Source organism: Branchiostoma lanceolatum, chromosome 2 (genome assembly GCF_035083965.1).
Source record: "Branchiostoma lanceolatum isolate klBraLanc5 chromosome 2, klBraLanc5.hap2, whole genome shotgun sequence".
Taxonomy (NCBI): Eukaryota; Metazoa; Chordata; class Leptocardii; order Amphioxiformes; family Branchiostomatidae; genus Branchiostoma; species Branchiostoma lanceolatum.
Window position 1 is genome coordinate 28,455,436 of NC_089723.1, and position 27,835 is coordinate 28,483,270.

Here is a 27,835-nt window from a genome sequence, read left to right on the forward strand (position 1 = left end):
AATTGTGGGAAGCCAACCCATAATAGTCTTGACGTGACGTCAAAAGATGGCTGACAGGAAGGAATCGGACGACTTTTCTCTGGTTCCAACCAGAATTTATACAGAAAACAGTAAGTTTTCAGTCAGATGTTATCACTTAAATGTTATAATTTTATCAAGGATTATATTCTGTGAGACGTCGACCATGGACATGTCGGGAAAAAAGGGGCAGTGTGATGAGTGGTGGCTGACTAAAGTGTTAGCAGACGACAATCTGAGGAAATGAAAATGGCGGGAAATTTTAAAAAGGCTTTTTCATGTGTATCGATGAGTCATGACATGCAGGAGTATGGCATCTGTGTGCACAAAATTATCCATTTTAGTTCATTTTGGCATGGGTTGACTTGTAGTGACATATATGGATGTTTCCTTTACCGCAACATAGTACTGATTTTTACTAGTGAAGGACATACGTGGTTTAATACGTTACAGTCTTGCCCTTGGCCTGGGTCAGGAGGTTGAGGGTTCGAATCCCAGTTGTGGCACACCCAACTTGTAGGTTAATGCATGGGATTAGTTACAGAACTAGGAGGCAATGTCAAGCCGATGTCTACTGTTCATAATGAAATTGTCAATAAGAGCTACCAAAATTTTGCCAGCAAATCGTATTTGTGTTGTATAAAAACAATTAGCTGCTCTGATGGTGTAACTACTGCAATTTTTCAAGATTGCTGTGAATTTTGATTTTTAACACCCACAAATGCTGTGACATCTGTACATCGTGTCTTTATTCTAGTAGTCATACAATTTCTACAAATCTGAATTGTAGCATGATGATTTATATATTTCTTATGTCAATCTGTTTCTCACTCACTCACTCATGACCCATGACCTCAGTGGTCGTAGGGGCATAATGACGGCCAGCCGCAATCTATTTCAGCAGCAGATAAAGAAGAACCTCCAGTGCAGCTCAAGACCGCTATGACTACTGACAGAGAAGTACCAGGTGACATATGTATGAACCAGCTGCCTGGTATTGTGGATGAAGTTGAAGCAAAACTGACTTTCCATGGGGATGAAGGTGAGGCACAGGAAAAGATCACAATCATTTTATCAACTTCTTCAAAGACATGATGTTTTGAGATATATTATTCAACAATCTATTTCTGTTAGATTTCCACATGCATAGGGAGTGTATAGAAAATTACTTTTTCCTGTTACAGGTGAAGTACACAAACATGCAGTTAATTCCTGGAGCTGGCCAGCAATAGGTGTGAAAGAAGATTCTCCTTTTGGCAACATTCACCATGGAACAGGTGGTAAGTTCATCTACGTACATTTGTAAGGTATGATAGCTAAATGCTGTTGTGAATGGCTTCTTCAGTGAGCTCTAATTAAACGAAAGCTGGATTCACAATTCAAAAACAGTACTTTGAAATGCATAACTGACAAACATAGTACATTATATAGATCTGACTAACAAACATACATATATGATATAGATCCATGGGACTTTCAACAGGTTATTTCATGTTCAACCACCTGCTAAGATAAAATCATGGAAGGAATTTTGTACCCTGCATGAAAGTTAAGGCTTTTTTTTGTATATTTAGAAACATGACATGTACATGTATCTTGACCAAACTGTTTATATTGATTTTCAGCCAATCTTAGTAGAATGACAGACATCTGTGCAGACTCTAACATACCGGATGACTCTGCCAAATCTCTGGACAACCAGGATGTGCAAACTGGAAATTTGGATGTAGAAGATTTATGTAGTAGACTTGTGTCTGGTAGGGAAGGAACAAGGGATCTATGCAGGAAGAGAGGACTTGGTAACAGTACAGATAGTGCACTGGGATTAGAGCCAAAGAAACTTAAGCATGGCAGTGAAATTACAGAAGATAGAATTCATGTCGGTGAAGTTGAGACTAGTAGACCTCAAAGTATGGTAGGGTTACTTCAGACTCAGAGGATCTCAGTGACAAAGGAAGATGGGCAAGATAATGATGCTACCAGTACTGTCAGCTTTTCACTCGTCAATGGTCAAGGTAAGACTCAGATGCAGAACGTTCTTGATGATCGTTCAGAATCTACGAGGCAAGAGTCCAGACCAGATTCAGAAGATAAGGAGAACTGTGCGTGTAAATATGAACCAATAAAAGCAACCTGTATCCAAAACAGCCTTCAGGAAGAGACAAGAATGGATCTCACAGAAGTGGAAAGGACAGACAAACATGTACCTGTAGCTGCCAATGAGATAGAAAATCTGGATACTGAGGACAGTGGAGAAATGTCAGACAAGATCAATGAGACAGGCATACAAGAAGGTGAGAAACATAATTCATGTGGAAAACTGGCAGAAATACATGTATCTTGTACAGAAAAAGCAGCATCAAATACAACTCAGCATGAGAGTGACTTCCATTTGCCATGCCAAAATGGCTCTACTGGAAAGAAAGCTCCAAGCCAGCCCAAAGAAGGGGATTGTAACGTGATAAATGGTACAACAGGCATATGTGACACTATTGAAAGATATGAGGACAATTCAACTGCTGTGGTCCCAGCCAAGCCAGAAAGGGCAGGCCAAATTCACAATGAAAATGATGGTCCCACTGCTGATGAAGATGACATGTTTGTTTCCTGTGATGAGGATGCAGAGACAGACCTTGCCAGCAGGGATTCACATTGTCTCCAGGTCAATGATCATGAGAAAGATGTCACAGAGAGAGGTGAAGAAGTTAAAAATACTGATGTTTTGATTACAAACAACAGCAATTTCAGTGATTCAGAAGGACTAGTAAACAAGGCTTCAGGAAAGGTGCTCAACAAGGATATGGCTAACATGGAAAATCCAGAAGACAACTATGGGTTAAAGGAGTTTAGATGTGACAATGGAACTGAGAGGACATTGACAGCAACTGAAAGATATTTCTTCAAAATGTTGGTGGGACACAGTATCAGAAACACTGCTGGATTCCAAGAGGAAAAGGAAGTAAATCCTCGAGTAATCTCTTCTGCCCAGGCAAACCTTCCTGATGACTGTTTGTTAAATGGAGAAATAGAAAGGGACTGCTTAAGCCTCAACCACAATGAGGTGGAAGTTGATCATGGCATAGATAGTTCTTCTGAGAAAGTCTCAAATATCATAGACCATCTCCTTTCTATGGTCATTGAGGAAGTCTTTGTCAAAGACAGTGAAGACATGGAGACTAACTGTGAAGATTCAAGTACAAGTGTCACTCCCAACGAAAAGAGGTCTGATGTTAGGGCCACTGTATATCCATCAGAGGCATGTGTGAAAAGCCCTCGTCTGCATGTTCAGGTCATGGAGCAGATAGATGAATTACCCGAGGTAGAAGAACCTAAGAGCTGTGTTTGCCATAAGACGAAGAGAAAGGGAAGGTGGGAATGTGTTTGCACCACTGATGATGATACTGATAGTAGCATGTATGATGGAGAAATTTCTACACCACTGGAGATGTTGCCCACTCCAAATTGTTCACAGCCAGGGAGCAGTGTTTATTCCAAGGTAGAACACTTGCTCTGTTGTATGGAATCACTTCCATTTGATGAAACAGAAGATGAAGATGACATTCCTATGCTCACTGTTGATCACAGCTCAGTTTCTCCTCTGGAAGAGTTTTCCTGCAGTCCTGAATACACACCACTGCACAAGCATTCAATAGGTCAGGTGGGACCATCAGATGAGCTGAGACCGAATTGGACAGGTGTCAAGAGGCAGCTATGGGACAGCCCTTCTGGAGAAGAATCTGAAAGGAAAGTGACTGAAAAGATTAACTCAATTGTGACATCCCCAATCCATGGTGAACAATCCTGCAGAATGAGTATGGATTATCAACTGATAGCCAATGTCAGAGAGTCTGACCAGAAATCAACCAATACTAAATCTCAGGGAAACCAGGTGGTGACTGAAAACAGTCTTGAGCGAGACTGTGTGGCAAGACCTGAATTGGAGAAGAAAACTACTATATCTACTTCATCACACTGTAGTTCAGAAAGTAGCATAGACGAAGTTGATGAAACAGTCTTCAGGTCATCATTAAGCTACACCCCCTTACTTAGCACAGATCACAAAAAACATTTCCAGGTCAACGGTGTTCAAGTTGCTGTCTCCAATAACAATGAAGACCTATCTGTAGACAGTAGTTCAGCATCAGGATTCCATGATGGGGACAGAGAAGCATACACTTTCGATGAATCTATAGGCAAGGTCAAGTGCATTGTGAAAAGGGCCTCAAGCCAATCAGGAATGCCCAATGAGGAAACGGTTCCAAGTTCAGACAACGTAAACTGTGACAGCCATTCAAAGTTAAGTCTCGAACACAACAAAGGCAGCCATGAAACAAAAACCTTTGCTCCTGAAGATGACAAAGTTACAGCAGAAGAGGGTATGTCTGTGACTGAACATTGTGATGGAAGCTTGGGAGAATCAAATCATAAATGCCAGCAGGAGCAATCTATAGCTAGTGATATTGCAACTGAAAACAGTACATGTATGTCTTTAGCTGTTCATTCGTACAGCACTTCAAGCTGCAAGGGACAAGGAAGCCACAGTGATGACAGTGTACATGTTTGTAGTGGAGAAATACCTTCCAATGGCTTTGCTGTTCATGAAGGAGTTGATAAAGATATGAATACAAACGGCAATGACTTTCAGATGACGAATCATCTTCCGTCTAAGGACACTTGCAAGTCTGATGGCGATGTTTCCACAGCCAGTACAAACATTACAGAAACCACCTCAGAGAGAGAAAACCTACCAGACATTACCACAATGTTTACTCATGAGAATGCTACAGAAAAAGGTGCTGTTTGTGTTGCCGTCACTCCTGTCAGCCATGAAACCCCATCGGAATACCATGTTGAACCTAAAGAGCGAAGCTCTTGTGATGTGATGGACCAGACAGTTCCAGATGAGGATGCTGAACCGCTCCATAACAGGGACCACACTGTAGAGGGAGTATTAGGCACACAATCCGACACTGGGACACTCTATGGTAAGATAGAACTTTCTGTATTGTGGTTTTATTACCCTCATGTGTATGGTGCAGCCCACATCAGTCCTGCAGTAAGTTTGAGAATAAACCTACTTGTCTACACACATATAACATCTTAAACAGGTTCTGAAGATATGCGTATTAAAAAAATGCAACGATTATGGGGATGTCCTTGGTACTGAAAATGTTTCTGCCAGTGACCACAATTATGGAAGTCAATTTTGTCTGCCGACACCTCTCCATTTCATGAAGCAAGCCAATGGGGTATCAAGAACAGGACCACAAGTTAAAATGACTTTAATAGAAAGTTTATTGCAAATTCCTGCCCGTAGGCTAATTGCAAGTACATGTACATGTATATGTAACACAGAGTGGACGGACAGATAATGATGAACAATATAACATATGACTTCTCTAGTCTTAACTGCTAACACTAAGTTCTAGCTTATTGGGTTCGGCTTCTTTTTGCAAGGCAGTGGAAGACGAATGATCCCACTTTTTCTGTAATGTGTGGGTTCAATAACATTAAACGTAAAGCAGTCATAAAACGTATAATCAGCCATTGAACTCCCTTGTGGTAGCTGTGTGAGAAAAATGTAAAATTTGTATGTTGTTTAGAGACATATATTAATGTCTTATCTATGATGTGTTGTTACTTATCAATTTTAGCAGAAACATCTCAGTGTCATGATGGGAAGTCCAGCAGCTTGTTCTACTGGTCTCACCAGCGGATTTCATACACAGAGCAGTTAGTTCCAACCAAAGCAGACATGTCAGTGAAAGGTAGGTGTATGACAAGGGGTGATTTTGCCTCAACATAAAGACCTTAAGATTAAGGGCTGATTCCAAAGCTCTGACTGACACATGATTTCCCAACAGGGTCACATTCATTATACTGCTGCTTGGGGGAAAATAAAGATCATGGCTTTTGAAAGATGGTAAATGAACTGCAGTTTGCATTACATGTATAATATACCTTATGTTACTGTTAATGTCAATACCACGTATGTTCCTACTCGTAAAGATTGACAAAAATACAAGGTTCTAAAATCAAATTGATAGCTGTCTATTTTTGGATGTGATTTATGAAAGCAACATACAGCATTATATATAATCTCTCAACTATCACTGGCCAAAGTGCACATGATTTCCCTTAAGTATAGGTGCATCATAAGAAATATTATCTTTCTGTTGTGAATTGTAAAGGTGGTGTAATCTCTGTGGGTGATAAAGAAGCACATGAAAAGAAAGATTGATATAATAATGTCCTTGATATAATCTCTCTATTTGTTGGTTGCATACGTACATGTGAGAAACTCAGATTATTCAAGCGGGATCTATTGTGTTACAAAACTGGTATGATGAGGTATCCATTACATGAACCTATTTAGAACATTTCATCCTCAATTGATTTATTGCTAATATGTAGTCTGTGACAATTGTGTTTTGTGAGTCAAGGGTTATTCATTGTGACCTTGAAATGGATCCTCTGGTGCTGTTATGTTATGATGGACCTCCAATCTAATAAATGTTACCTAGTATATAATTCCAATCTGCATTGGATAGTCCAAGAAACTTAATGATACTTGCCTCTCCTCTCACAGATTCATCGTCATGTGGTGTCCTGGGTGTGTCACCTTTAAAGACATGCTCTCGACCAATCCGAGTTGGCCTATCCCGCAAGCAGAGAGTCCAGAAACTTCACCCCTACAACAAACCTAATGAGTAGAGCTGCTGATATGGCTCCATGTGGTGAGGTTTAACTTGACCTTTGGCATAGTTAGAGAGAAAATCTTATAGAGTTATGCTATTGATTTGTTGTAAAGTTGGCTGAAAAGTGTCAGTATGTTTGTGAAAGACAAATTCTCAAAAGGTTGACTTACATTGTAACCTACTCTTTGTCAAGTCTTGTTTGAGATTCCCCAATATTCCATCTTCAGGTTAAAAAAAGTTATTATTGAGAGTTGAAAAATGCCTTTATATGTCATATTGTTATAATAGTTGAACATAGATATTGAGTCGATATATGCACATTTAAGATGTGGATTGAATCTTGTTACCTTTGAATTGTAAATATTTTACTTATGTTATATACGGTGTAGTTGAAAGTCATTGTTTCAGAGGTCTTTTTGACGTTAAGTGTCATTTTTTACTTAGATTGGTTACAGGTAGCTTGGAAATATATATTGCCCTCTTGTGGGGCAAATGCTTCAATAGATATGTGAAGTGCTAATGTTGGAATGATTCAAAACATTGGTTCATGTAAATTGTTCAGTGTACTGATGGTCCGTTGGTGTTCTCTCCCATATGGACAATGAAGACTGCAATTCTTCATCTGAACACAAGGAGGCATCTCATGAATGTAGAAGAACATGGAACTGCTATAAAGATTTGCCAGATTTTGCAGAGTTGTTGATAGATATTAAGATACTGTCACTGTGCCAAACTTCTGACAGTGGAACTTGTTGCTAGTAGAAAGCCAAGGAGTGTACAGGGAAACCAGCCATGATTAATTGAAAGCTTTTTTTCTCGAAGCACTCTATATACTTGCTCTCATCGGTATGGTATATAGAAGCTACATGTCCTCCATGACCATATCAATTTTAATTGAGTTTCATGATTTACATCTAATTGTGATGTTGAAATGTCTTGTAGCTAGTCCACATAAAAACAGTTCGCAAACAGATTTCTCTCTGATATTGGACAGGATTACTTGACTCTAACCACTTATGTTCCTATGTTCTTCAACATTGATGTTCTACATTGCAGAGTTTTGTATCCTTGTTGCAGGGGCTGTTCCATCAAAGTTCATATTATGATTCCAGTTTTTGTCCTCGTACTATTTTCTGTTTGCCTTACTTATTAGTCCACATGATGACACAGTGATAATAGCACACATGCACACAAATAACTCACAACTAGTATTGCCATATGACCACCAGGGTATCTCACTTTATTGCATATTACAAAAGTAGTAAACTGTACACAATACTACACATCAATCCACAAAAACTGCATTAGAATGTTAGCAAAGAACAACATCCTATATGCAAAGTCATTATCAATCTGGTAATATCAAACTTAACCAGAAACGACACTGGATATTGTTTAAGTTGTAAAATCCATCATGAGAGCACACCAATTTAATTTCACATGTACCATATATTCAGTTGTTGAAAGCTCATTTAATCTGCAGAAACCCAAGAATCAAATTGGTGTGGTCTAACAGTGTGATACGTTTCTTAATGTTGATAGAATTTGGACCACATACATCAAACAGGACAATATTTTGTTCAAGTTACATCAATGTGAAAAACATTTCAATGGAGTGGGACAAAATCACAGTTTGCCACCAACTAAGATATAAAAGCAATAGTCTATGCATGTTTCTTTGTAACAAATATCAAAGCTACAGCTTTTTTCACAGCTAAGACACTTCAAAGTCATCTGAGACTAAATTGTGAGCTGAGCAACATCGTACAAAGACATTTGTTCTGTTTGGTAAAAATCACAGCAACAATACTCTGTTTCAGCATTTGGCAGACTCACAGTAGATTGCTAATCAGTGCTGGAAAAGTATCATAGTGTTCAAATCCTGGGGTACCATGTACATGTATGTGGTAAGCTACACAAGCTAAACAACTTTGTATGTCAAAACTCAAATGAATAACTTTCATACTGGTATAAATACAGCCATACTGGGGGAAATGGAAGAAGATTTCCATCTGGAATGTTACAATAGTCTACAGAAATCCAGAACAAAAGTTACATAATTCTATACAGCCTTTTCAATAAGATACCTGCAGTAATGTATGAGCTAACTCCTGTGCAAAGAATTGGACATGGCTACAAAAATTGGTGCCTACAGTGGCACTCCAGCGACAAGTGTCAATGGGGACAGGTGTTTCAAAGATGTACATCACTGTTGTTCTCATAGCTATATGTAATCTTGTGTGCTATTTCTGTAGCCATGTCCCCTATTGCTAGTTTGCAATCACGTGACTATGATGGAAATATTGTTTACCATGTTGGTGGGTTAAACCTGGAAGTTGTCAGATAGATTTAAAATTGCAGTCATGTGATTAACAAATGCAAATCTATAGGTCCGCCTCTTCCAATCAACCAACTAGCATGGCAGTAGTGCCATCACATGCAAACACGCTATTTCAGTATTTGTTTCCCATTATAGTGATTTACATCAGAACTGGCGTGTTTCTGAGATCAACTGTTTCTGGACAAATACAGGCCAGGTAATTTACTGAAATCTGTGACATCCCAAAGAATTATGACTGTCACAATACTAACTTTTAAAGACCGACAAATCCAATAGGAAAACTTGATTAATTTTTTTCCGTTATAATTCCCAATAGAATTTGTACACCTCCACACCACCAGTAGTTAGTCTATCACTCACTGAAATTGTAGTCCTAGAATTCCAATCATTTAACTGTTCAACAGTTCCAGTGAATGCTGCTGCAAAACTGAACAAAACCTTCACCTTTAACTAACAAAATACAAAAAGCATAACATCAATTCACTATGAACAACTTTCTTTCACTCTCTCCACAAGTAATGTGACCAAAATTACAATATTCTACTTTGCAAAAGGCAAAGCTATATGCAATACTGTTAAAGAGTTGGCTGATGATACACATCATAATTTTAATTTACAATTCAAACTGTCAGAGTTGACTACAATAACAGTTACTAAACATATACATAAAGTACAATACCATAATTTTCAAAAAGCATGGAAGTTTGACACAGCAGTTGCGCCCTAATCAAACTACAACAATGCAATTTGTCTAAAATAGATAGCAACTACATATAATACAATTTTCCACCAAATTTACATTCAGTACAAACAGAAGATAAGGTAAATCCTATTTCATGAACAGAAAGCACCGTTCCAAACAAAGGCCCATCACTGGTCAACCAGTCATAAACATACATGTACATTATAAGTAGTTCGGTCCTCCATGATCCCTCTACAATGATGATCTTACATGAGGACAATGTACTATAACACATCACATCAGACAAGCAAAATTTAATATAAACTCAGCATGCCAACCTCGACATAACAGTATAATGCACTGGGTTCCCTTGTTCCCTGTTGGCAGTCCATTTTCATTTGTCTGCAACAGCCTTTTACAAATGCTCTTGTTTACAGTTTCTGTATATATTGTGAGAGTCAGAGGAAACTGTAATATTCTACCAGAATCAGTTTCCAATAATACTCTGAACCAAAAGTATGTTTATAAAGGTAAAGGTACATAAAGCAGGAAAAAAAACGAAGTTGTAGTTTTATCTCCACTGCTAAATGTTAACTTTTGTCAATAAGTACTTCTGACTAACTGTATCACAGTAAAGGCACAGTCACATTCATCATACGTTGTAGGATTTTTAGTGAGGCTATGGCAGAATCAAATGTTGACAATGATCAATGACAACTTTATCTGTCACAAAACTGATGAATTTAGTATGACACTGTCCTTTGATCAGCTGCCATAAGCCTATCATACAAAGAATGTGACCAGGCCTTCAGTAATGACAACAGTTGCTTCAGGTGAAGATGTCCATGGTTGATGAAAGGGTCAGGATTTCTATGATGTAGCTGCTGGGCTGTCCTGAAGAACATCTTGGGGTTCTGTCTATCTTGGGCATCTGCAAAATAACAAAAACAAAAACATGGAATTAATGAGGCTGCCATTAATATCAAATGTCAAATTGTGTACATATCTGACAAATCTGAGTTGCACCAACATGCAGTCTGTTCTAGGGTCCAAGGGGATAGAATGAACCATAGACTATTACTAATCAATCACGTATGTGAGCAGGGAGTCATGGTGTTAAAAGGAACGTCATGTAAACAGGGCCCTGGTAAACATGACACACAAGAACATCAGGAATCTATGGAAAAGACAAAGCACCTGTGGAACCAGGTAAATAATTCAGTCGTCTAAGTCAGTTCTAGTCTTACTGTTGCTGGAAATAAGTCTTCGTCAGCATATATAAGACAAAGAACTGTACAGTATGAAGTGCCTGTGATTTACAAGCCCACTTTATCCATTCCTGAGTGTCAACACATTGTTTGTACTGTCCCTGGGTCAGGACACAGCTATGCCCTGGTGTACTCTGTGCTAACATTCCACAAATGTCAAGTGGGTACTCCATAGAACATCCAGTCACAAAACTGCAGCAGGATAAACCCTAACACAATAAAAACATAGGAGATGATATAGATGTACTGCTAGCTGCACTTGCAGGAATGGATGTTGATATCTCTACTCTAGCAAACTTTCTGCTGAGAGCTTCTTGTTTTACCAAGCAAGCCACACAAATGATCTATGGTCTTTCCCAATAACACATCCAAATGTTGCCCTACTTTGCATGTTGTTTATTTTCACTGTCCATCTAAGCTACATTGCACCTATCATATATACGCTAGCAGTTACAAGAGCATTTAACAGAAACTCAAAGCCTTTTGCATGATAAACTACAAACTGTGGCCTGACTTTACTGGTAAGACCTCGCACAAGGCTCAAGCCACCTAAGCCGCCAAAGGGTACATGTCCTACATGTAGGTGGTCCATAGTTACGAAGAGTCCTGTAGGGCAGCAATAGTTTATCTTCAACAGCCTCCCACTAAGTTAATATCAAACTGATGTTTTCTCAAGGACCTGACCTAGGAAAGAATCTGGACTTGGCATTTGTGATTTCTATCTGTCCACATGGGGGAGGGTTGAGAATGTGTCTGTCATACAGGTATTGAACTGAGAGAAGCCAGTTTTGTTTTCTGCAACATACAAGTGACAAACCTCCAACCTGTCAACACAGTAATGATAATTCCACCATTACGAAAAGGTACTTCCTATACAAATAGTCGTAAGTATGATCTAAGTACTTCAACCATAACAACAAATCGCCTACATGACCCACTAAAACACAAGGCATGCCAAAAACACTATAACTCAAGTCAATTCTTACATAACTGTGCTGATTGCTGAATTGTTTATTTATGTCTGTGGTACACTCTGCAGACCCGGATGGCTTAGATCCTGGTTAACAGTTTGTTAACATTCCCGTGTTGGAAAATTTCTCCTGCCTGTCTGTCTCACTCAACAACTGCCACACAAAGTATGCAACTTCATAGGAAGAACTGACATAACAGGAATTGTTATGTTTCTTTTTTCACTAACATAATGAAAACAAACATACTTTCAAGTGTCTTACAGTAAAGAGGATTTTACAGAGACAACTTAAGAGGAAGGAGCCTGAGTATCATCCTGGATAAGCTTTGGTCTGTACCGATAGATAAAGTTCTAAGGGCAGGACTGAACCTGTGTGGGCCAAAATCCACGTCTAGACACAAGTGTGGTAGGACACAGGAATGTCCGCCTGATGTGTTTGTGTATGTTACAGACACTTACAGGTGGTGGACAGGTTTGCATCTTGTTTTCGTCTTGGAGACCACTTCTAGTATGGACATGTTGTTATAGATACCAGTGTTTCTAATATCCTTTAGTCTGAGGATGTCTCAAGTGCTAGAGTTCACCTGGGGTATGGGAAGGGTTATACTTTGAGTAAGAATGATAGTAGACGATTAGTATAACATACAGAGTGATCAGTCAAAGTTTGGTTGTAATGTTACTCCCACACTACTTTGGCAGTGGCCAGCCACAGCTGAGGCAACAAGAATATCCCAAAGTAGGAAATTTCAAAGGACAATTTTCAGTACATCATTTGAGACATTTGACAGAGGTCATTGACCCACAGCCTGCTATCCTAACATCTGCATGCCTCACAGTGGAAACTTACCACTTAATTCAATCAAGAAAGGATTAATAGGCCACCTGTTTGACAGGTGTCAGAATTACCAAGGTTTAAATCTTGCCTGGGGTACTAAAACCTCCTGCCCATACCAGTCTGGGACCTGTCTACACCTCTTCATTACCTCCCACAAGGACAAACCCCCACAAACACATTTCATGCCTCATTATATGGGTTTAACATCAGGGGCCAGGTGTCTACAGCACTGGCTTCTGTGTGATCCCTTCACAGCCCTTACTGTTGGAACAAAACAATAATGGACTTTCAAAGGTAAATAACTTTACAGTTCTGCCAAAACAAACAAGGGCACTTCCAAAGACGTTAATCAAGCACCATAATTTGACGTGGAAACGAAGATGGGGCCTTTCACAGAGTCAAGTGTACAGAGTCAACAAAACAATGTTGTGCCACTCTTGCATACATGTAGTCAACACAAGAATTTATTCTAAAACAATACAAAAGTTTTAAAACACTTTCATTGTTTTCATCAACAATATCAACGGAAGGAAATCTTATTTTGTTGTTTGCCTTCTCCAAAGGTTTTCAACAACACTGTCAAAGATCATATCAGCGATAGCTCTCTATGAGCTGTGACCCAGATGAAACTTATGATCAATCCAGTTAGACTGTCTGACACCAACACAAACAGTTGCCAGTCTTCCCACATCCACAGAATTCTCTTGGAATTAGTATTTGGGCCACAAGAATGCACACCTGTCCGTCTTGTTGACTTAGACCTTACCAACTTCATTCGTTGTTTCTCAGTAAGAATAGGAGGATTTTGAACAAAATAGAAACATGACAAGAGTACTTTGGAACTTATGAGTGTCATTTTTCTGTCCTTACTTAGTTACAATTCATCTCCAAAATAAAACAATTAGAACTTGATATAAAATGAAACAATTTGAACTTGACATAAAATGTCTTTTATAGTATCCCAAAAATCTGAAATACAATTCCAAGAGGCATCTAGTTGAATTGGTTTAGCCTTCACCAAGGTCATGGTTTCAAATTCCACAGTGGAAGCTAATGGCATACTGGAACCCAAGGTCAAGGGAGAAGACCTTGTTGTCCTAACATTGACAGACAGCGCAAGCCCTCTTCAGTAACCAGGGGGTGCAGGTGTTGATGCTACAAGAGAGCCAGAAGAGTGGGATAAAATCCTGTTTATTTATAGAGGCACTGCAAATGTGCTACATTCAACCACAAGGTTGTCCCGCTCACAGGAGCCACATGGCTGTATTTAGCACTGTTCAAGTGGCAATGTGTGAAGTTTGGGTGGTCCATAATGCACAGATTTGTATATATACAACGAGGGAGGGGGGGGGGGTGGGTGATCTTGTATGTGCATTAGTAAAACTTCGTCCATAGACTCTTCTCAGCTACATGCTTGTCCCAAGATTGAATCAACCTAACATGTGCATACGTGCCAAAGAATTCAAATGTTGTGTATGATATTAGATCTAGGCTCAGAAGTTCAAATTTGGCTGATTTAATGATTGTTTATTTATCTCAAGGGGTACGTGTGCATTACATAACACCTGTTCGAAAGCCGAAAAGCTCATATTCATAATCAAGCGATCCTCAAACTTGCATCTGTTTCAGAGTATTACTAGAGCGCATCTCAAAGTGTACCTTCCTTAGAGAACTGTGAAGAAAGGAGACTAACACATCGACGACAACAGTGTACACACACGGAACCATGGGATGATTTGCAGGAGTGGTTTGTATTGACAGTGAATACCTGAGTGTAAACATTTCGGGAGGTTGGCCTAGCTCTCACAATGCAGTGACCCACAGCCTGTATCCTGTTGTATTGTACGGTATGTGGCAGTGAGTAACTACCAAAGTAAAGTATGTTCCGTGGAAGTGGGCAGTGTCTGGTGTCAGGTATCCAGCTGCAGTCTCCTTAGTTGCATCTGGGAAGGAAATACCTGACTCCAAATATTTCTTTAGAAGTTACTTATGATTGTCTGAACAGTCTAAAACAGTATTTTATGTTCCGTGGAAGAGGGCAATGTCTGGTATCAGGTGCCTAGTCTCCTTAGTTGCTTTTGGGAAGGAAATACCTGACTCAAACTATTGCTTAAGTTACTTATGATTGTCTGAACAGTCCAAAACAGTATTTTATGTTCCATGGAAGTTTTCAGTTTGGTGTCAGGTGTCCAGTATCCTTAGCTGCTTCTGGGAAGGATATACCTGACTTAACTCAGCTTAAGACTACCTTAAGTAACCTATGATTGTCTGAATAACTGTCAAAAATCAGCCCATGGGTAACTATGCAATTTGAAAGTAAAGTACTTTACATTCATGATTCAGTAGACTAGAAGTGGGCAGTGTTTTGTGTCAGGTGTCCAGTCTTTTCAGGTGCTCCTCGAATGGAAATATCAGACCCAAACTGCTGCTTTTGTTACTATGACTATGAGTCAGTAAGATTGTCTGGACAATATAATCAACAATGGTACCCAGTTAATCTCTTTGTTTTCGGAAGGTGTACATTCGAAATGACATCTCCACATTGATCAGCACCCCTGTGCCCTTAGGAAAGAACCAAAGGTGGCTGGCACAGGAAGCCAGTCTGTCTGAAGGGATCAGAACTATGGCATGCTTTCTCCCCTGTCTCCCTTACAACTGGCCGATCACTTCTCCAGATCAGAGGTCTAACATTGTTGAGACTTGGTTGGTCTAAAAGGGGTTTCTGACCCTGACTCCATAGTGGAAACAGATATTTTGTTCCAACCTGAACTGTGAACACATGTTCTCTGTGTGGTTATCCCCAGTGTCTGACAATCGTATAAGTTGACAAAATATAATCGGATACACATTTTTTTGTCCCAGTCCTTTTTATCTACACCTCTTGCTATTAAGGTTTACCATAACACGACTGAGAGCAAAGGTCAAGTCCTAACCACATACCAAATATCATAGCTTGAGCTATGTTGTTCATCCACAACAAAATAAATTTAAAAAAACAAAACAAACCACAAACATGACCATGCTACCAAATGCATAACCTCCTTGGGGAAAGTTAATAATTGAGCAATATCCTGATCTGATACTGAGCACACACCCTGCATTAGGAGAACCAGATGGTGCCCCACTTTTGAGCCTTTGCAGAGTTCTGGTGGCAGTAGCTTTGGGCAGTTCTTAATTCCCAGAAAATTGGCTTCAAGTGAAGTAATATGTTACCAGGATGTCTGCCTTTTCTCACATCTGTGGGCAATTCATCTTCTTCTACTCTCAAGGAGGTTAAAACCGACTGTTAATGAAACATAATGATTGTAACCTTACAAAAAGGTTTAAAATAAAGGACCGGTCCTTCAATAAGACAACTTTAATGCTTTACAATTGTGGCCCTGAACAACTGCAATGATTGACACCTTTGGTACGAATCTTTCTCAAGTTTCTGATACGCGTGTTATTGTGGATTTGATCAACTGCAATGATTGGCACAACTTTCTGATGATTCTTGACTGGATTTCCCAGCTTGGGGATATTTTTTCAGCCCTTCACAATAGGGATCTTTGACCGGGATGAAACCACCGTTCAGAATGGTGTAAACTTAGGGACTCTATAGGAACCACTTGGACTTTTCAGGCACAGCTGCTCTGATGAATCAAGACATAAAAGGAAAACATTTTCCTTTGACCATGATTTATCAACCACAGGTGAGCATGGGAGGGGGGCACCCCCAGGTACAGAAAATAAAAACACATGGACCTTCCATCTCTTGAGCTCTCCTAACAAAGGGACCTGATTGAGTTCCTATCCTCAATACTTCTGACAGTGAGAATATCCAGCAAATTCAGCATTAGCGCTCATTCCTGGAATAGAGGATGGTAAGCTCCATGAAATCCCTGGATTATGATAAATTAGGAAAGACTGAGAGGACCCAGGTTTGCTCCATGACAAATTTGTTATCATAAACTGGGGTACACAGTAGTGTTTTTGTTGGTCCCAAAGTGAAAGAGGATCCTGGATGAACTGAACAGTGTTGTGGCTAGGCTAGTGGTCGGGACGAAAAATTGCTTTGAAAGCAAATTGCTGGTCAAAGTACAGATGATACACTTAATACATTGGTGGTGAACATAGTAAATCTGTTCTTGTATACATCTAAGCAGATCCCATACAGTATAGAAGACTGAATATATCAATGGCTGTTGTTACTCAATGAAAAAGGTTGAAAAGGGGATGCTTAAAATTCTTCCTGCCCTGCCCAGTTGTTCACAGAAGGAAACCCTTTTATTGTGCAGGTTTCAACAAAGAGACCAGAAAACACAGCATTCAGGGTCAAACTTCAAAGAAAGTTTTGCTTATATTTCTCACAATACATGTCCATTGCACCAAGTTACCTCCCATGCACGGTGCTCCCTTCTGTATAGAAGGAGGATATAAATGATCGGCTTCAACAAAGGAGAAATGTGAAAATAGGCCCGCCAAACTATTGGAAACAGTTAAATTATTGAAGATGACTAAATAGAATATGCTTCACCAATGTTGCAATTCAAAATACCCTTTCCTGAAATTGTAAGAGAACCTATAGAGAAAGGGTATTCTAAGTCAGAGGAATTTCTCATAACACAACAGATTTTGCAACACTCGACTGTAATGTACTGTACTACATGTACTATTTTAACTGATGGCACAGTATGGACACTCACCTCACAAGTCTGTCACCCCACTTGTGGGTCTGTACTCTCTCTCCTTCTTGCAGTGGTACATCCACTTGATAATTCTGGCATTTCTCTCAATAACCGATGGCCCCTCAGGGATGCGGTCCATGTCCGCCTCCTCACCGTCTGGACGGTCAGCAGAGTCTCGATCCTCGTTGACCGATATGCTCACAGAGTTCGAGTCACTGAAAAACTGGGTGCTTGTGTCCTGCGCCCGTCTTAGTGGTGAGGAGACTCCCTTGTCAAACCCTAGGGTGTTGAAAAATTTGTCAATGTCTGCCTGCGTTTGTGGGAATCTGTGTCCAACGTCTGACTTGGATCGTCGAAGGCTGCCACTTTTCTGGGAGGACCCTGAGAAACTGCGTGTCCGAAGCCTTTCTCTGCAACTCTCCTGCTGTTTGTGCCTTTTCGTGTGGTTCTGTTTGAAGCTTCTCAGCAGAGGGAATCCTATGTGCTTTAAAGAATTCTGGGTATTGGAAAGAAGCTCCTCTGCTGTACAAGTCTGTAAAAATTCACTGCTTTTTGCCTCCTCAGGGTCTGAAGTATCTTGTGCCTTTGTGTTGGACCTCTTGGGCTGGGAGCCGTCAGAGCTGGGCACCTGTGTGTCAATTATTGTATTGCTGTTTTGGTCAACTTGCTGAGAATGTTTCAATAAGTCCGGCATGGAGCACGATGTCTCACTTTTGCTGGGGCTTGGTCGCTTCATGTCAGGCACCGAGTTTGACACCTCATTCTTTACCAGAATGGAGATAGGCTTTGGTGGTACTTCAGGCTTACCTTCCGATTTTTTCGCAGGAGGCCATGATGCATTCGGCTTGTTCTTAACCTTCGGCTTCGTGTTAGGATTTTTGGTGATTGCAGGTTCTTGTTTCTGCACCCGTACTTTCACGCTCTTCACATACTTTCCCTTGGTTTCTTCCAGGAGTTCTCGTGCAGACTTCCCCTGGCGGGATTCCTTCTTGTTGTTGCTGAGGGCCTGCTCTCGGAAAAAATCCGGCCCGCGATTGAGAATCTTGAGCGGAGACTTGCTAAGCGAGAATGGAACAGTCAGGGCAGCCATGCTGTTTCCTCTGCGTCCCACAGGTTCAAATGTTGAACATCTCAACGGTTAACGGTTGGGCGAGTGTTTACAAAGCCATCTCCGACATGAGGCCTAAGTCCACTCCTGCCTCTAACTGCTGCACATGGAAGAGAACAAATAAAAGTCAATAAACACGCAGTCATTGTTTGGGTATGGCATCATACATAATAAATGAAGTGGGCTAGACCACTCACACAAGGGGGGGAAATCATGAGAAATATTTGGTCCAAGTTTTTCTGCTTCTCAATCTCATATTTTCCTTATACTCCTGTACACTTTAGAGCAGGAACTTGTCTCAATGCTTCTTTCTCACATATTTTTGTCTTTCTTTTTTGGTCACGTTGTTTCAATCTTGGGGAATTATTCACCCTTACCCCCCACTCGGGTTCCATTCTCACCATGGTAGAATAAATACGATATCCCACCTATTGACTGCTGCAATCTGATTGGCTTACATCACCCAAACAACAGCACAATGCAAGTTTACCGTTATGTCGTTGAAAACCTGTGAAGTGACACCTATGAAAGGGCGCCAATGCCACGGCTCGTTCCCATGCAAAAAAGGGACAAACAATAGCAGCAGACACACACAAAGGCTTGTGAATTAGCAACTACACGACAAGCAATTAGCACCTGTATGTTGATTTGATAATCCTGTGTCAACCGAATTAGCACTGCATATCAATGACATCAAGCCAAACACAAATTAGGTACAATGGACAGAAAGTAGGATTATAAAACTGTTATCATAGAACCATGAAAACTGCTCTGCACCTGCTATTATCATCTGCCACTGAACAATATGATAAAAGGCTAACATTTCAACTTCTGTAATATTGCCTCTTGTGCTTTAAAATACATATGCTTTCCAACAGTGTTTTTCACAACATCATTCCAGCAATGCCTGCTCAAATTACACATTACTATCATTAGCCATTCAGCTATATAGGAACAAATGTTAGACTTCAAACAGTGAGGAATCTCACTAGGAATCTCAGTCATGCAACCTGTTTTTCTTGGGAGACAAAAAATGTCAACATTGCTTGCATTAAAAACAGCAGTAACTAAAGATGGCCTGAATAAAAAGAAAGTCTGTAATATTGCTATTCCTCCTATAACATGAATGATTATTTCCACTTAGACAATTTTGAGCCTCTCCACAAAATATCAAAGTCATTTAAATGTTCCCAAAGTACAGGAAAATCATAGTCATTGTCTGGGCCTTTGCAGTAACAGTCACTTCAAAGAGGTACACCTCCCTATAACTTATAGGGAGGTGTACCTCTTTGAAGTGACTGTTGTATAAGCTCTGTAACTAACAATCTATCATTGTTCCATTTGAAAGCAAATTACAGGTTACAAAAGAGCTGGTCTAAACATAGACACAATGTGCAGTTAAAATAACTGATGAACAGAAATTTCCTTTCAAAGAGGTCAAAGAACAGACAACTGTTCAATTCTTTTGGCCTACACTCAGACAGCAGGGAACAAAAAGCATCAGCTGAGGAGACAATGAAAAATACAGCTAGCTTTCACACTGTGTCAAAACTTAGTATTCAAAGCACACCCCTTTCAAAGTATGAGCTATTCTAAAATAACCACAAACATACCGTTCTTGTTGGCCAACTTGCTGTGCATCCATATCTACAACTGTGGCACTAATAACAGTTTAAGATGTTCCCAATCTACCTGAGTTGTCAGCCAGTTCTTCACTGTCCAATCTTTGAAATGGAAGACGATCCCAAGACTTTACACCGGACAAACAAAACCTTACACCGAGTAATCAAACCCCAAACAAACTGACAGACCTGTTACCTGAGAGTTAGCTACCTCCAACCGATGACAGAAAACACCTGAGAGTCCTGTTTCACCTGTCTGGTAAGGTAGAATTTACCTGGTGGGTAGACTCTACAGGATATCATTATTTTGTCAGAGGTGAGTCATGCTTGACCATCAGGATACTTCCTCAGCCACATTGTCTACAGAGTCTACAGACATTCCAACGGGGATTTCGAAGCTGGAAAGTGGTCTGACGTCATACTATCATCGTGATAAACATGACAAAGGGCCGTCCGCATGGTGGAGAATACCAGGGGGGACACAGCTGGTCAAGCGTGGCATACTTGGGTGGGTGGACTCAGGCCACTTCCATAGGGGTGTCCAGGCTAGGGTAGAATTCCACTTCAGAAATGTGAGCTTTACACAGCAACCCCAACTATGTTTAGTGGTTTAGTCATACCAAGCCTTGGTTTCTCTGATTACAAAATCCTGTGCTACGCAACAGACTTAGGCTAAATAGTAGGCTATCAAACCTTGAAAGAGGCTTCGGTACATTTTGTAGCTTGCTCAGTTTTGTTTCCTGTTCAACTTCTTGAACTGTTTTACTCTTCTTGTGACGAGGGCAAACTAAACATTTACCTATACACTACATATTTACAAAATTATAGCATCCTCTTGCAGTTTGCTTTTGGTAGAATCAGACAAATGTAACTAATTTCATTATTATGATTATGTTACATGTATTTGCAAGAACTTAAGGTATAACAGCCTCAGGGTTTCAGGCGTGTGTCTTTTCCGATGTTCCACCACCTGGCATGTATTATTGATTACCTGTGTAATTAACAGGGAACCTGACAGGTGAGGGGTCTGCTTCAGGGGCTTCTGTTTACCCAATTACACTGATATAGAGGTAAGACATTCTTTGTAAAGGTGTGTTGAAACACCCCAAAATACCTCCCAACAAATATTTGCTGGTTATGATAAAAACATACATTGCTAACAAATTATCAGAGTGAGGTAATAAGAAACATTTATGGATATGAAAGTCAAATATTTGCATTGGAAATGACTTCACCGCAAGACATGCATCTAATGTAATCTAGTATGGTTCTATCCTATTTTCAAAATATGAATGGTCTGCACATAACCTGAACAAGTACCAAAGTGAAAATCTCATCGAAAAATAAATTAACTACTAATAGTTGTCTTTCTTGGCTTCCCTTGGGGATAATACGGGATGAAAATCATCAAACAATATGCATCAATTACAGTTGGCATGACAAGGTCATTATCTGGCATTACCCCATGTCAAACTTGTGCCAACAGAACACAGACACTCGCATTGCACATGCCAGGGTCAGGAGAACATGTATAGGTCTTACTTACTCTACAATACACCCTGCTCCTTGATAATCAAGACCGTATGTTAGGCCGAAATCTAGGATTGGACCAGGATTTACTATAGAAGTTCAGCCAAGTTCAATGTTGACATTAGTCCTACCCCCTCAGGGCGCTTTATCACTTCCTGCTACCCCCTTCCTGGGTGCAGAAAATTAGACCCATATGTTTGGTCAGCATCATTTTAGGAGTCATACAGGATACCGTTTAAACTTTAACACTTCCAGGTCTGCAACCTTAGTGCCATTTCCTGTCAGGTATGATTAAAAATTAATGTTCTGAATTATAACCATAATGGTGTTTTGCTTTGTTTCAAAAGACATGAAGATGGTTTTGGTAGAATTGCAGATATGACTTGTCCTCCCACATGTCTAGGTCAGAATTTGATCCATATGCAGAACAAGTGTACTATGTGTGTGTGTGGGGGGGGGGGGGTTGTGTAGTGTCTGGAAGCAGCATGGGGTTCTATGAAAATGAAAAACAGATTTGATGTACAAGTACTGGTACCAATTTTCCTGTTGGTTGGAGGCGAGCCTTTCCATACAATGTAAATAAAATATAATCTATTTGTCATTTATTTCAACCTCCTATTGCAGTTGCTTCGCTTTTTAGAAAACATTGACACCACTGCCATTCTTGGTGACTATGACTAGTATGAGGAAGCTCAAATTAAAAATGTTGTCTCTAGTACATCCAGGTACTGTCACTGATACAATCATGACAGTCAGCCAAGAAGTAAAGCCACTTCCTTTGTCATGGGAAATACCTGGAAGCAGAAACCCTTTCTTCCTAGCATTATGTACAGTACAACAGGATATGGTAATGCCGTAGGGAAGGGTGTGTTTTACACTTAGAAACAAGCAGGATGCAAAACACCAATTCAAATATGCAAATATCATATCAGTGCTTTGAATTGCAACTAGTCAACGGTGCAAGAAAGGTGTCAAGCTTTAATTTTTTTCTTTGCAACTTCTATGACTTGACAAAATTGAGACAAAGTGCAGAATGTTCAAATATAGGAGGCACTGCCTGCTGTTAACTGTGCCTCAGGCTCAGGGCTCTTGATGGGGGCTCATCTGGCCAAAAGTTTCCATTTCATGCTTGCTCGCATTTTGCCCCCTCTGCAAATTTGGGCAAAGACATAAAAGTACAACAGGGGAATTACTGAAAACAGTTTTTATTCCCCTGTGACATGCATCTATCAAATCACAGCATTTACTCTGTACTTCACAATAATGACAACAAATTATGTTTTACACACCAAAAAAACATTAAAATACATCTAACCATCCTATAATATGTTAGTACTAGCCATTTGAAAATTTCCACAAAAAAAGCCATTGAGGTATGCTAATCTCGAGAGGCAGCTTTCGCTTTCATGAATTCACAAGGGTACAGTTGGAGAGGCACCCCTTTTAATGTATTGTTCTTAGCGATGAGATCACAATTATTTCAAAAATCACGACGGTTAGCACAAATGGCACTGATAAATCATATTGTAACATTAATCATAATACAAAACATAGCAGGGGTCTGACGGCTGGAAGCAATTTGAATATGGCCACCTAGCAAATTATAAGAAAAACGCCATGAACAGATACAAATCTGTAGGTTCTTAAGCTATAGCATTTCTTGAAAATTGGTGACATATAACACCCAAAAGACAAGCAGTATTACAACCAACAGTCCACAATATTATGATGAAAGGTTATCTCCACCCCCCACCCCCAACAGCCTAACCCGAATTTACAAAACCAGAAAGACGACTTTCCTGACGCGCTCGTGTATATACGCAAACACAACAATCTGTTCGTCCGCTAGGGTTATTTCAGACTGTACAACACGACTCAAATCTCCCAGCTTGTACTGATACTCAGGGTCACTGAATGAATGTAAAAATACATTTTGCGGACAGACGATCTACTGTCCGAGTTTTGCCGCTCAGCGGTCATGGCGGTTACAGTGTTTGTACACATCAGCTTCCAACCCACCGTACGTACCACCGTAACACAATATTTTTACGAATTTGAAAGGACGTATGACAACGCCTTTACATTGTTTGTATGTACTATCTTCTAGCACACAACTATGAGTGATGTTGAGACAAATTCTGACGTACTTACCTAAAATATGAGCAACTTTTTTCTCTGCCAAACGACACGAACGTCCTTCCTTCGCCGTGCGAGAACAGCGAATGTCTGACTACACAGGGAACGAGAGGTGGGTTCGGATCACTGACCCTCTCGTACAGGAATGATGTACTGAAAAGTTTCATTATAAATCATCAATTACAGCGAACAAAACAGCAAAATTCGGACAAATCAATTATATTTTTCTTTATTGTAATTAGCTTGAATCTTTTATGCTTTGTGCTTTATCTTTATGGCTTATTTTTATGTCTAGTTTGTGAAAATTTGGTGACTGATTGAAGATCGTTCCTCCTGATAATGTCCCCAAAGGAAAAATTTCCCAGGATGCCCTCTGTTCCACCTCTTTCGCTGTCCGCCATCTTTGGGAAGCACATGTAAGTTTTCTTCCCGAAAATTTTCCTTATTTTTGCGTTCATCCACCTAGGTTAAGGAATGTTAACCCATTAGGATTCATCTAATATATCTTAAGATAATGTTTTTGCACAACTTACGATCAAAAGCGCCAAATATATATGGACAAAGATTGCCATGTTATGAAATATCTGGGGAGGGGGGTTATGGGCACTGCATCGATTTTTTTCCCTACATGAGGAAAATGTTAAAACTGTAATTTTACATGTCTACGGTTGTCTCAGGTTTTGCTAGCGTTAGCCAATCGAACCATGTATAGAAGCCTTCACCTGTGTCGTAGATACCTTCTATGGTTGACTAAAAGTGTTTAAAATGGCTAAAGGTAGATGCTTACTTACTTACTTGCTTATGTCGAGATCTACCGAAAAGGTAGATGGAAAATGATGAAAACAGATGTACTGGTCTACATGATTTTTAGGAAATATATGGACAATAATTGCCCAACATTGACCCTGACAGAAACTAGATTAGAGGATTCTTTAAAGCTGGTGCAGACAGTCCTGCATCATGTGAACTGCTGCAGCTGGGCGTGACCCTGACACTTCCCTTGGCGTTATGCCCCTTGCGGGGTCTTGCCGAGTACCGTATAGATGTAGATAGATGTGGCCAAGTGACAGTCATGGAAGAAATAAATTGTATGGAGGCTTGTCATTACCTGATCAAAGTTTATTGTCATCTGTCGTCTAGTCTGACTTGTTGATGAATGTGTTTATTTATTTCTGTTGGTGTAAACAGTGAGCTGTAGAAGCCCATCGAGAACCGACAGCCATCATGCAGAACGACGCAGGTGAAGTTGTGGATCTGTACATCCCCCGCAAGTGGTGAGTCATGGATAACAGTAACACTGCCAAGTTCTACGCATTATTCCCGAGGTTTTCAAGTTGTGGTCAAAACCTGTCCTGTTCAGTTTCTTCAGTCACAAAAGATAACAATTTGACAGTATGGTCCATAATGTAATGATGATATTTTACTTCGTATTTCAGGATATTATTTTGAATTTCTAATCTGTCTTGTAGTGATAATATGATAATGAACTAGAGCCTTGTATGACCTCATGTGACACATGCAGTATCAGAAAGAACTGTCCGTAAAAACTTCCCTGTGATATTGTGGAATGGGGTTGAGTACTCTGTAAAGAGGAAGAATAATGATGATAATTTTATAGGCATTTCTCACTGCGAGAAGAGTAAACTGCTGCATATAATGCTAATCCTTTGTTAACGGGCAATACTTGATTTAGTTGCAGGAGATCATTCAGTGTAGCCATTTTTAATGCCAACTAATGTCTTCTTCCTAGAAACTGGTACTAAGTATGTCTAACTGTTGTTCATTATCCCACAGCTCATCAACCAACCGCATCATCGGTGCCAAGGATCATGCCTCCATCCAGATCAACTTTGCTGAGGTGGGTTCAATGAAACTGCTAGTCTCTAAGTAGCAGATTTATGTCTTATTTCCTTTTAAACTTATGTGGTTGTCAATTTTAGGTGCAAGTTGATTTAGAGACAATAAGCTAACATCGGTTGATTTTTCATCGTCAGCTACCTTTGTAGTTATTAAAAATTATTTATGCATATCACATCATGGTATAGCAGATTGAAATTGTTATGTTTGTCAATGCAAAAGAAGTAAAGTTTGTTACCTCATCTTTTCAGGTTGACCCGACCACAGGCCGCATGACAGGACAGTACAAAACTTATGCCATCTGTGGCTACATCAGGCAAATGGTGAGGCATTCCCCTTGTTTTCTTCAGTGTCCTTCATGGGATTATAGATCATTTGTCTAATTATGTACTGTTTGTAAAGACTAGCATCCTCCAATATGACTCTGTTATCTTTTGCAGGGAGAGTCCGATGACTGCCTGAAACGCCTGGCAATAAAGGACAAAATCATTGACGGGTAAGTTCATAGTGACTGGTACATGTACCAGGGACTGTTTCCTTCATGAAGTAGCCCTCTTTATTCTTAAGATAGAATACATTGAATTCCAATATGGAAAAGCTAGTGTAAACAGTAATGAAGATGTGCTTTGTAGGGCTGCATGTATGTTCTTTCCATGTTTTTCTATCATTGCACTGAACAGTCATAAGCAAGTTGAAGAGCTTTTACAACTCCATACGTCATTGAGAATCAATGCCGTGTGTATAGAAGTGAGATTTTAGTTTGTAATGTGCTTTTTAATTTTGTATCTTCCAGTAAAATGGATGCCTAGTGGAGTCCAGATGCTGTCCAAACCACAAGACCTGCCTAGAAAATGTTTTGGACAATAAAAAGTCCATATCAACATCACTTGAGTGGAGTCTGTGTGTGTCTTGAACAATTATGTGTAGTGGTATTTTTTGTCAATCTGACAAAATCATTCTTTATACTTCAATGAATGTTAGACATACAAGTAATAAGATACACAATACAAAGGTTACTCAGGCAACTGGATAAGTTTCAATTCTTTATTGTATATACACTTAGTAAAAACATCACCAACTAAGGAGCCCAAACCTATACCACTTTTTTCCAATCCAAAACGCTTTCTGTGGTTTAGAAATCATGACCTTAGCACAGGGCTGTCTCAATCTTTTTCCGTCCCCCTCATTGTTTGGGAGTTACTGCAGTTAATTTTCGCATATAAATCTGTAATTCTAAGCTGAAGAAAATGCATTTTCATCAATTTAAGGTGGAGTACAGGCATGCGGCAGCACATTTTCAACAAAAATATTTAGACAAAATAACCATCTGATTTGTTAGATGTGTAGGTCTTTTTTCATTATCTGGCATCATTTTCCTACATAGGTTATCAGTTTACCGCAAACTTCAAGGGCAAAGTTGCAGTTTCCAACATCCTGGCTGGGTGCCGATACCTTTTGGAACAGCCTGACCAATCAGGGCCCTCCCTCCCTCTGGAAAGCTGGATTCTCTGGCCTGGCTGTAAACACTGCTTTGACTGTCAGATAGTGTGTTTGCAGAGGTTATTGACCCGTATGTCATCGTAAGTGCTTGCATGATTTGGAAAAAAGCAAATAGTGGCGATTTCGGGTCATTTACGATTACTTAATGCCAATTTTATAATTACTACCCCTACAGCATGATTTTAAAAGCAAAAGTTTGACAAAACTGTATATGATAGGGCAGAAAGAGAAATGCTGTTCTGAGGTTTACCACCTGAACTTGCCTCTCAGGGGTGGCATAAGCATTTTGATACTTTGATAATGTGTGAGGGCCCACAGAAGGAGGTTCTCATTAAATTATTGAAAAAAATTCACCAAAAATTAATTTAAAAAGATATCAAAAAAGGAGCCCGTGTATTGACCAGTGGCAATATTATGCATCTGTTCCTAAAATATTAGCTTTTTACATTGGATCGTTAGCGAGGAAAAACCACTTTTGTAAAAAGGGGCGTGGCCCTGTAATTGTTGATGACGTCATCATGACGTCATAAAAATTTGCATTAATTATTGTCTTGCACAGAGGTACTTGGAGAAAAAAAATCAAGAGCCACAAGTAACACTATA

The 27,835-nt window shown here is 39.8% G+C and overlaps 2 protein-coding genes and 1 long non-coding RNA gene across 5 annotated transcripts; 2 read left to right on the forward strand and 1 right to left on the reverse strand.

The window, feature by feature from the left end:
- Positions 1–11: 11 nt before the first annotated feature.
- On the forward strand, positions 12–7,827 carry LOC136428404 (uncharacterized). Of its 2 annotated transcripts, none has more exons than XR_010754617.1 (6): positions 12–110; positions 923–1,060; positions 1,203–1,298; positions 1,644–5,003; positions 5,673–5,786; positions 6,608–7,827. It is a non-coding gene; the product is annotated as an uncharacterized lncRNA (long non-coding RNA). The 2 variants fall into 2 exon arrangements; XR_010754616.1 differs by having other exon boundaries at positions 22–110; positions 920–1,060.
- A 100-nt stretch (positions 7,828–7,927) lies between these two features.
- Positions 7,928–24,024, reverse strand: LOC136428401 (protein FAM110B-like). 2 transcript variants are annotated; one of them, XM_066417877.1, is made up of 3 exons: positions 23,891–24,024; positions 17,498–18,687; positions 7,928–10,670 (listed from the first exon to the last, which is right to left on the reverse strand). In XM_066417877.1, the coding sequence occupies exon 2, from the start codon at positions 18,567–18,569 to the stop codon at positions 17,499–17,501; it is 1,071 nt and encodes a 356-aa protein (XP_066273974.1). In that variant the 5' UTR covers positions 18,570–18,687; positions 23,891–24,024; the 3' UTR covers positions 7,928–10,670; position 17,498. The 2 variants fall into 2 exon arrangements, with proteins under 2 accessions (XP_066273974.1, XP_066273975.1); XM_066417878.1 differs by having other exon boundaries at positions 17,498–18,684; positions 23,891–24,001.
- A 202-nt stretch (positions 24,025–24,226) lies between these two features.
- Positions 24,227–26,618, forward strand: LOC136428403 (small ribosomal subunit protein eS21). The gene is made up of 6 exons (XM_066417881.1): positions 24,227–24,291; positions 25,064–25,149; positions 25,670–25,733; positions 25,984–26,055; positions 26,173–26,228; positions 26,526–26,618. Exons 2-6 carry the CDS (start codon positions 25,100–25,102, stop codon positions 26,539–26,541), a joined length of 258 nt encoding a protein of 85 aa, XP_066273978.1. The 5' UTR covers positions 24,227–24,291; positions 25,064–25,099; the 3' UTR covers positions 26,542–26,618.
- Positions 26,619–27,835: the final 1,217 nt, after the last annotated feature.